A 10,752-nucleotide genomic window follows, 5' to 3' on the forward strand; every position below is an offset into this window, starting at 1 on the left:
CACACAGACAGTTGTCTGAGGCTGGAATCGAACCTGGGACCCTGGCGCTGTGAGGCAGTAATGCTAACCATTGAGCCACCATGCCGCCCTTAGAAAAAGTTAACATTTCAGGTTGAGATTACCTTATAGCAGAAATACACATAACAGGTTTTGAGCTGTGGAAGGGGAGGTAGAAATAACAAAAGACAAGATCTGTGACAGGATGGAGGAGAAGAGGCATTAAATGACAAAGGTTATAGTTTCGCACCATTGAAAAAGTTCTGTTCTTCCTCTCAGTGATTTCCCCAAATATACTCCATCTGCTGCCATGTTACTCAGCAACCTAATCAATGTAGATTCCTTTACAAATTCCTTTGTATCTTCTTCGCAGTTTATTTTCCCATCCAGCTTTGTTTCAACAGCAAACCTGGATTTGGTTCCTCTATACATTAACACAGATTTGAAACAGTTGAGGCCCATCATTGATTTGTACAGCAACACTCAACTGGCTGAAAATGAACTGTTTGCTCCTACTCTCTGCTTTCAATCCTTAACCAATTATCCATCCATACTAACATATTATTTCCAAACTCAGGCAATTTATCCTGTGTGAGACCTTAGTGAATGCCAGAGGAGCCAAATAGGTACTTTTCATCAGTTTTCACAATGAAAGACACCAGCAGCATACCAGAACTTCAAGAGAGTCTTGGCGGAGGTGAGTATTGTGACCATCACAAAGGAGGTGCTGGGGAAGGTGAAAGATCTGAAGGTGGATAAATTCCCAGGAGCAGGTGAACTACACCTCAGAGTTCTGATAGAGATAACTGAAAAGATTGTAGAGGCATTGATGGTGATCTTTCAGGAATCAATGGGGTCAGGAAGGATCGCAGAAAACCAGAAAACGGCTAATGTAACAGCCCCGGTTAAAAAGGGAGAGAGGCAGAAGACAGGAAACTATAGGTCGGTTAGCCTGACCTTGGCATTGGTAAGATTTGAGAGTCCATTATTAAGGATGAGATCGTGGAGCACTTACACGGTAAAATAGGTCAGCATGGTTTTGTCACAGAGAGGTCATGTCTGAAAATTCTGTTATAATTCCTTGAGGCAGTTATGAGCAAGTTAGCTGAAAGAGACAAAAACAGAAGTTGCTAGAAAAGCTCAGTAATGTGGCAGCAACTGTGAAGGGACCTGCTGAACTTTTCCAGCAACATTTGCTTTTGTTTCTGATTTACAGCATCCGCAGTGCATTTGGTTTTGATTCAGACAGAGGAGAGCCAGGGGATGCGATCTATTTGCATTTTCAGGAGGCCATTGATATGGTGCTTAAAAGGAAGCTGCTAAATAAAATAAGAGCCCAAGTGTTAGGGGTAAAGTATTTCCAATGGATTGAGGATTGGCTAACTAGTAGAAGGCAGAGAGTAGGGACAAAGGGGTCTTTTTCAGGATGGCAGCCAGTGACTTGTGGAGTAATGCAGGTTTCTGTGTTAAGACTGCAGCTATTCACATCATATGTTAATTATCCAGACAAAGGAACTGAGGGCATTGTTGTCAAGTTTGCTGATGACACAAAGGTAGTGAAGAGGCAGGCAGCGTTGAGAAAATGGGAAAGCTGCAGAAGGACTTGGACAGGATGGAGATTGGACAAGATGGGCCACATGGAATACAAATATGTGAGGTAATGCACTTTGGTAGAAAGGATAGAGGTGTAGACCATTTTCTAAATGAGGAAAAGCTTCTCAAATCTGAAGCGCAAAGAGACTTGGGAGTCCTAGTTCAGGATTCTCTTTGACAGTTAGGAAGGCAAATGCAGTGTTAGCATTAATTTCAAGAAGGCTAGAATACTAGAGCAGAAATGCACTGTTGAGACTGTATAAACCTCCGATCAGACCGCATTTGGAATATTATAAGCAGTTTTGGACCCGTATCCAAGAAAGGATGTGCTGGCATTGGAGGGGGTCCACAGGAGGTATACAAGAATGATCCTGTGGATGAAGGGCTTGTCATATGAGGAATGGCTGAGGACTCAGAGCCTGTACTCAATGGAGTTTGAAAGGATGAGGGGGGATCTGATTGAAACTTACAGTTTTCTGAGAGGCCTGGATAGAGTGAACATGAAGATGATGATGTTTCCACCAGTAGAACAGACTGGGAGCTGACAGCGCAGCCTCAGAATGATGGGACAACATTTTAGAACTGAGATGAAGAGGAATTTCTTCAGCAAGATGGTGGTTAATCTGTGGAATTCATTGCCACAGTGGGTTGTGGAGACCAAGTGGTTGAGTGTATGTAAAACAGAGATAGATAGATTCTTGATTCGTGAAGAGACCAAAGGTGAAGGCAGGAGAATGGGGTTGAGAAACATATCAGCCACGATCAAAGGGTCAAATGGCCTAATTTTGCTCTTATGTCTTATGGTTTTTTGAAAATGTAGATACACTACACCCATGGGCTCCCCTTCAGCACCCTAATAGAAATATCTCAAGTCATTATAACGGATTTTTCAAATACAATCTCCTTATCATAACAGATGGTTTTGTCTAAACATACTTTGATTTTTTAACTGCCTTATTACTACCTTCTGAATAATGGATTTCAGCAATCTTCAACTCATGTCAGCTAACTGGTTTATTGTTTCGTTTTTTTTCCCCTCCCTTTATTGAATAATGGTGCTACATTTGCTACTTAAAAATCCACTTTTGCTTTTTCTTATTTCTTTTAAAAAGGTAAATTCATTTTTAGTCATATTTTCCATAATGCACTTAGTACAACTATGAAACAAGCATCATTGCAGGGGCGGCACGGTGGCACAGTGGTTAGCACTGCTGCCTCACAGCGCCAGAGACCCGCGTTCAATTCCCGCCTCAGGCGACTGACTGTGTGGAGTTTGCACGTTCTCCCCGTGTCTGCGTGGGTTTCCTCCGGGTGCTCCGGTTTCCTCCCACAGTCCAAAGGTGTGCAGGTCAGGTGAATTGGCCATGCTAAATTGCCCGTAGTGTTAGGTAAGGGGTAAATGTAGGGGTATGGGTGGGTTGCGCTTCGGCGGGGCGGTGTGGACTTGTTGGGCCGAAGGGCCTGTTTCCACACTGTATGTAATCTAATCTAATCTAAATGCCAAAACAATTACAATGTTAAACTTATTACAAGGTGGCAGAAATCAAGCTATTCAAAACTCTGGTTAGATAACAGCTTGAACGCAACCCCCAACATTTTTCAGAATTTCAATCTTGAAAAGCACAGAGAACCAAGAATTAGGTCTCAAGCTTCAACTACGCAATTAGGAATAATGAAAAAACTTGGGCTTCTAAACCTTAAAAAAAAAATGTCTGAAAGGTGGTCTCATGAGGTATTTAAGAAAGTAAACAGCTTGGAAAGGATAGATTAAGAACACTGGATAGATTAAGATCATTAAATTCAATTATAACTGTAAGATAGTAGGGCACAGGTTTAAACCTAGGCAAATGTAAGTCTTGCGTCAGGAGATTTTTCATCACACAGAATATTCATACATAAAATTAATTCTTTGGTAAGACAAGACAAGCTGTTGCTGGGTGCTATCATTTACACAAAGCAGTGAAGATGGCTAAATGCTCTCCCGTACCTATCTACAGACGTGGAGGAAATGCTTCCCTTTGTGGGGCAATCTAGAATGACAGTTTATAGCATTTACCCTACAGGGTGGCAGATTTAAACAGAGGTAAGGAAGAATTACTTCTCTCAAAGAGTAGTGAATCTATGGAGTTCAATATCCCAGAATATGGAGGATGCCAGGACACTGAATAAATTGGAGGAGATGGTAGACAGGGTTTTAATTAGAAACAGGTCAGAAGCTTATGGAGACCAAGCAGGAAAGTGGAGTCAAAGCAGGGATGAGATCAACCATAATCATATTAAATGGTGGAGCAGCCTCGGGGTGCTGAATTGCCTACTTCTGCACCCAGTTCTCGTTCTGTCCAATGATCCCCTCAAGTGATGATGCATTTTAGGTTTGGACTGCATGTAAAAGCAAAAAGAACCTATTATATATAGCATTTACATATATTATCAAGCTGAAAGAGTCTTAAGTCCATTACTGAGGGAAATTATGTTCAAATGTATTGGTTTAAAAATAAGAGTTGAAAAGTGTGGCGCTGGAAAAACACAGCAGGTCGGGCAGCATCCGAGGAGCAGGAGAGTCGATGTTTTTGGCATTAAGCCTTCAGCAGGAAGGCTGCTGTAAGTTCATTAATCCCATAATCAGCATTCATCAGAGTCTACTGGATTTATAAAACCAAAAAGAGCAAATCCTAACCTGGTAATGAGCCCAACATGCCTCCCAAATGCGAAGTGCTTCTGCTTCTGGAAACTCGCGTTTAAAACAGAGAAGAATCCATCGATGGCAGAACAGCATCTGGAGCCCATCCTCACCCAGGGACACCAAGTGCTGGTAAAAGCGGGGGTGCATCAATCTCAGCAACTCTCTCAGGTACAGCTTTAAAAGACAAATATACAGACATGGCATTTTTAAAAATATCCAAGCACACGCACGTAAACATGTAATGAACTGTACTGGGCTCTTAAAAAATAGGAGATCATCAATAATTTTTTTAAAAAAGGATTAAAGAGTGCATGCATATAATTCAAGAATAGTGTTCTAAAAAAATACTTGTTGCATTTATAATTGAAAATTTAACAATTACATCCCAATCACAATGCATATTGCAATCAGGTCGGAGGCATCCAACTTGCAACCCTTGGACCATATATGGCTTGCTAGAGCATTTCATATAGCCCAACAACTGCCTTAATTTAAAGTGATCTTGATATTTCTCCAATCAAAGGTCTTTCTCTCCTCTGCGTGCTGTGAAGCTACCAGCAGCAAATGCAGAAGAAACTGGTCGACCAATGCAGAAGCTTGAGCAACCCAAGGTCTGGAGCAGTGGCAGGGAGCGTGCAGGGTGGTTCTGGGAATAGGAGGCTTTCTGTTTTCATTACAGATTTCTAACATCCATAGTATTTAACAGCCGTAAAGGAGCAGGATCTGGGGCTGAGCAGGGGGTTGATCATCTAGATCATCCTTTCCCTGGGCACAATCTTAAAGCAGTCATTCAGGGAGAGGTCATGGCAGGTGGAATACTGCCAGCTCGCCATGCTTATTGTGTAGAAGAGGATGTTCTTGGTCAAATACTGTAGATCTGACTGAGGATCAGTTTCGTTTTGGTGGCCATGGAAACCAGAAGTAGTATAGGGTCCAGACCAGCTACAGAAGTTCATTTTGGTTGGTCAGGGACAGACAGGCCAGGTTGCCACCACCGAAAGCCACTGGTGAGGTGGGCAGCTGTTGTTTTTGGCTGCTACAGGAATGCAGTGGGAAGGGTTCGGGCTCTGCTGTGCAGGTAAGTCATGGGGAGCTATTGGCCTTGTTAAGCCACAGTTAAGGGTTGGTGGCTTCTGGTTACCCATCCACAGATAAACGGCTTGGTAGTACACATTGAAATTCTCACAATAGACTGGTATCTCAGTGGTCTGCACTGCGCCCTTAGCACAGAACTGAGGTTGTAATGCACTTTCAACAACTTTGCTGCTCATGATCATACACTTCCCTGGTAAGATTTGCTATTTACTAAATAAAAATTCTGATTAATTTTTGAAATGCAAAGCCTCATGAATTATTTTATTGAAGTTACGAGGGGGCAGAGTAAGACAGTCAGAGTGAGAGAAGTGAGAAAATGGAGGGAAGGGGTATAAAGCTAGGGAAAGGAAGGAGGAAAAGAGAGAAATGAGTAAGAGAGATAGAGGGAAAGGGATAAGAGTGCGAGAGAAGGAAAAAGGAGAGTGAGAACAGGCTGAGAGAGGAGGAAATCCCTAGTCGAAAGTTAACTCACTTCTAACCTGCAAAAATTCCTTAGCTCGGTCTCAGTTGTCACCTTCTTCCTTGGTGTCTGTCTAGCTCTGCTTCTTAATCAAAAATATAAGGCTTTGGCTTTATTATTAAGCTTTGGTGCTCGGTACTCTTTAAGGACAATGCCATTAGTTATTCATTTAAATAATCAATTTACTGCTTTAGAATTTTTTTAATGACTGTTGTGCATGCCTCACTTCAGCCCTCTATCAACTCTAGGCTACAAAAAATTAACATATGGCAACACTGATGCAAAAAGGTTGACCACTGCAGTTGGGCAGCTGGAGCCTAAACCAGCTCTGCTTATCTACTGCATGAAGGATCCAGAGCATTACCATTAAAATTGGGATAACCACAAATGGGAGTGATTTATTCGTAATCATTGAAATTGAATACTTTCTAAACGATTCACATAAGACTACCAAATTAAATTTCAGTGACAATATCCATTTAGCTGTTCAAATGAATTCTGCTCCAAATAGCTAAAACTAATTCTAAGTTCCCATTGTAAGTCATAAAAACTGCTCAAAACACCTAGAGATAATATACTAATCAAAAACAAAAGCAATATTTCATGAAGTTTGACTTGTTCCTAAGTAAGCTCCATTGTAAAGGATTTTTAATCTTGCTGCAAAGATTATGAAGAGTCACATCACAATGATACATTCTCCAAAAATTAATTTAGTTCTCATCAAATCATTTTCAGCATTATGCAAAGACATTTTTCTCAGCTAACTTGCTACTTACCAGCTGCCTTTCCATATCATCATCCCGTGGTGAGCTGATGAAAATTGTATTCTGCATTAGTCCAACAAAACACCAAAAAGTGTCAGACTCATCCCTGACTTCTGACAAGATTGGAGCCACCAGATCTGACATTCCCTGGGAATATCCTATCTCAGGGTTATAAACTGCATAGTTCAGCAAAATATTTCTGTGAAAATATTCGAATAAAATATGCATAAGTACTATATTTCGAGAATTTTCCATCTTTTAATTCACAAAGAATTGTGGGATTCAACGATCCTTCAGTGTTGTGAGTCTTCACAATTTATAGAAAAAAAACGACAACTGTAGATATTTAGAGACTGTACAGTAAAGCCAGACATGGAAACTGTTACCCATACAAAACAGGAGAACGGTTAAATAAATGCAGGCACTCCCAAACAAGTCATGAATTGGATTGGATCTTCCTAGTGAATTTTGTATGAAGCTGGTTTCAACATATGAGTAAGTGCAACAGTAGTGGATACTGTTGGTGGGGGCAATGGAGGCATGGTCTCTAAGAAGAAAGCAGCAGCAGCCAAATTTGTGGCACTATAGTTCGCTCTGCTGCATAGCAGGGAGGGAAAAATACTGGGAGAGCTTTCATGATGAGGGAATTTGTAAAATGAATTTGCAGGCGGTTCTATGGCAAATGAGACTTGCAAATTGTATACTGCCTCCATGGTGCGAGGGTCAGGCATGTTTCAGAGTGGCTGCAGGGCATTCTGACCAGGGAGGGTGAACAACCAGCAATCGTGACACATGTTGATTCCAATGACATGAGTAAAACAAAAATCCCATAACAGGAATTTAACAAGAGTTAGGTGGTAGGATCAAAAGTAGAACTGTTTTAATCTCTGGATTATATCTAGTGCCACGTACAACCAAGTATAGGAATATGAAGATAGGGAGAATAAATGTGGGGCTAAAGGGTTTAGGAGGGAGGGCTTCAGATTTTTGGATTATTGGGACAGCTTCTGGGATAGGTGGGACCTGTACAAGCTGGTCAGATTGCACTTTAATTAGAATGGATCCAATATGCTTGTTGGTAGGTTTGCTCATATTGTTGGAGAGGTTTTAAACTGACTTGGTAGGGGAATGGGACACAGTAGATAGAAAAGTAGGAGTGAGGTCCAATCAGATATAGAATGAATGCTAGGCTAGGACAGTTCAGTAGGCAGAGAAAACATGGGCAGGATAAAAGGGACATAGGAGTCGAGAAAGCTAAATTGTATCAGTTTAATGCAAGCAGCTTAACTGGTAAGGCAGATGAATTTAATATCATATTTCCAAATGCTGATCAATGAACTGTTATAAGCATTGGGACATGGGTGAAGGAAGGACAGGAGTGGCAGCTCAACATTCCAGGGTATTTAAGTTGCAGGCATGATAGGCAGGAAAGTAAGAGAGGTGGGAGCATTGCACTAATGAGAAAGGAAACCATCACTGTGGAAATAAGGGAAGATGTCCTCGAAGGATCTTCCTATGAGGCAATCAGGGTAAAGCTTAGAAATAAAATCGTCTAAATTGGGGGGTCAATTTCAATATCATTACACATTATCTGGCAAACATAGACTGGGAGTAGTTACTGCGGGTAAGTTTATATTTGGTAAATGGGATCCTTTTAAAAGTAGCATAATGAAAATTCAGGGCTAAAAAGTGAAGGGGAAGTATAGCAAATCCAGGGAACTCAAGGGATATTGAGAATTTGATAAAGAGAAAGTATGCATATGTCTGGTATAGTACATTAAAAAATGGGGAGGCCCTTCAAAAAAGTGGAGAGAGTGTAGGAGCTTTCTTATAAGCTAGATTAGGAGAATGAAGAGGGGCTATGAAATATCTTTGGTAGATGAGATCAAGGAAAGCTACAGGAGTTTTAAAAAAAGTACATTAAGAGTAAAAGAATTACCAGGGAAAGAGTGGGACCTATTAGAGACTAAAGGGCACCCTGTTCATGAAGCCAGCACATGGGCAAGGTCTTAAATGAATACTTCTCATCTGTATTTACAGAGGAGAAAGACATTATAGCTGGGGATATCATTTGGGATGGTGAGGTTCTAGAACACTTTAAAGCTAATAAGGAGGTATTAGTTGTTTTTAGCGGGCATGTAGTTGCATAAATCCCCAAGGCCAGATGAGATATATGCCAGGCTGTTCTGGGAAACAAGACAGGAATTTGCTGGGGCTCTGGCAGATTATATTTAAGACTTTGTTGATCCCAGGTGAAGTGTCACATGATTGGATGACAGCTAACGTAGTTTCTTTGTTCAAGAGGGCAATAGAGATAGGCCTGTTAGTCTGACAACAGTGGTAGGGAAATTATTGGAAAAAATTCTGAAGGATTAGAGTGCAATGGGCTCGACAGTTTGCTTTGAAATGTCACAAAAAATTGTTTTCTATCATTCATAAATTAACGATTGAAGTATCTAAATCATGGAAAAAAAGATTAGGCATGTGGGCTGAATATTAATCATTGAATGAACGAAAGACAACGGAGTTTGCGTGGCTCAGTGGTTAGCACTGCTGCCTCACAGTGTCAGGGACCTGGGTTCAAATTCAGCCTTGGCGACTGTTTGTGTGGAGTTTGCACATTCTCCCAGTGTCTGTGTTGGTTTCCTCCTGTTTCCTCCCACAGTCCAAAGATGGGCAGGTTAGATGAATTGGACATGCTAAATTGCCCATAGTGCTCAGGGATGTGTAGGTTAGGTGCATTAATCAGGAGTAAATGTAGAGTAATAGGGTAGGGGCATGGGTACAGGTGAGTTACTCTTTGATGGGGTGGGGGAGTTCAGAACTAGACGGCACAGGTTTAGGGTGAGAGGAGAAAGATGTAAAAGCGACCTAAGGGGCAACTTTTTCATGCAGAGGGTGGTAATGGAACGAGCTGTCAGAGAAAGTGGTGGAGGCTGGTACAATTGCAACATTTAAAAGGAATCTGGATGGATATATGAATAGGAAGGGTTTGAAGGGATATGGGCCAGGTGCTGGCAAGTTGGACGAAAGGGTCCATTTCCGTGCTGTACATCTTTATGACTCTATGACAGGAATAATCAATACTTGGAAAGACAGGGATTGATCAGGCCTTGTTGGTAAGGGAGGATATTCAGTCCCTTGCGCGGGGGGACCTAGAGTCAGGGGATGTAGAGTCAGTGTGGATAGAGCTGCGAAATACTAAGGGTAAAAAGACCCTCTTGGGAGTCATCGACAGGCACCCAAACAGTAGTCTGGATGTCGGATGTAAGTTGAATCAGGAGGTGAAATTGGCCTGTCACAAAGATGTTACTACAGTTGTTATGGGGATTTTAACATGCAGGTAGACTGGGAGAATCAGGATGGTATTGGACCTCAAGAAAGAGACTTTGTGGAGTGCCTCCAAGATTGATTCTTAGAGCAGCTGGTGCTGGAGCCGACCAGGGAGAAGGCAATTCTGGATCTGGTATTGTGTAACAAACCAGAATTGGTCAGAGACTTCGAAGTGAAGGAGCCATTGGGAAGTAGTGACCATAATACATTAAGCTTCAATCTGCATTTTGAGAGGGAGAGGGGACAGTCGGAAGTGACAGTAATTCTGTTGAATAAAGGGAACTATGGAGCTATGAGGGAGGAGCTGGCCAAAGTTCAATGGTGCAATACCTTAGCAGGGATGACCGTGGAGGAACAATGGCAGATATTTCTGTGTATAATGCAGAAGTTGCAGGATCAGTTCATTCCAAAAAGGAAGAAAGATCCTAGGAGGCGGTATGGGTGGCCGTGGCTGACGAGGGAAGTTAAGAAACATATAAAGTTAAAAGAGAAAAAGTATAACATAGCTAAGATAAGAGGGAAAACTGAGGACTGGGAAGCTTTAAAGAGCAACAGAGGATTACTAAGAAGGAAATACGCAGAGGAAAAATGAGGTACGAAGGTAAACTGGCCAAGAATATTAAGGAGGATAGTAAAAGCTTTTTTAAGTATGTGCAAGGCAAAAAAATGGTTAGGACAAAAATTGGGCCCCTGAAGACAGAAACAGGGGAATATATTACGGGGAACAAAGAAATGGCAGAGGAATTAAATGGGTACTTCAGATCTGTGTTCACTTGGGAAGACACAAGCAATCTCCCTGAGGTAACAGTGGCTGAAGGACCTGAAAT

The 10,752-nt window shown here is 41.6% G+C and overlaps 1 protein-coding gene across 4 annotated transcripts in view; it reads right to left on the reverse strand.

Moving 5' to 3' along the window:
- tbc1d16 (TBC1 domain family, member 16) overlaps positions 1-10,752 on the reverse strand; it is a 134,757-nt gene that overhangs the window by 37,136 nt on the left and 86,869 nt on the right. For all 4 annotated transcript variants that reach the window (XM_043714803.1, XM_043714802.1, XM_043714800.1 and 1 more), the window contains 2 exons: positions 6,605-6,791; positions 4,268-4,447 (listed from right to left, as the gene is read on the reverse strand). In XM_043714803.1, coding sequence (XP_043570738.1) covers positions 4,268-4,447; positions 6,605-6,791 — 367 coding nt within the window. The remainder of the gene's footprint in view (positions 1-4,267; positions 4,448-6,604; positions 6,792-10,752) is intronic.

This window comes from Chiloscyllium plagiosum, chromosome 24 (assembly GCF_004010195.1).
Source record: "Chiloscyllium plagiosum isolate BGI_BamShark_2017 chromosome 24, ASM401019v2, whole genome shotgun sequence".
NCBI classification, from domain to species: Eukaryota; Metazoa; Chordata; class Chondrichthyes; order Orectolobiformes; family Hemiscylliidae; genus Chiloscyllium; species Chiloscyllium plagiosum.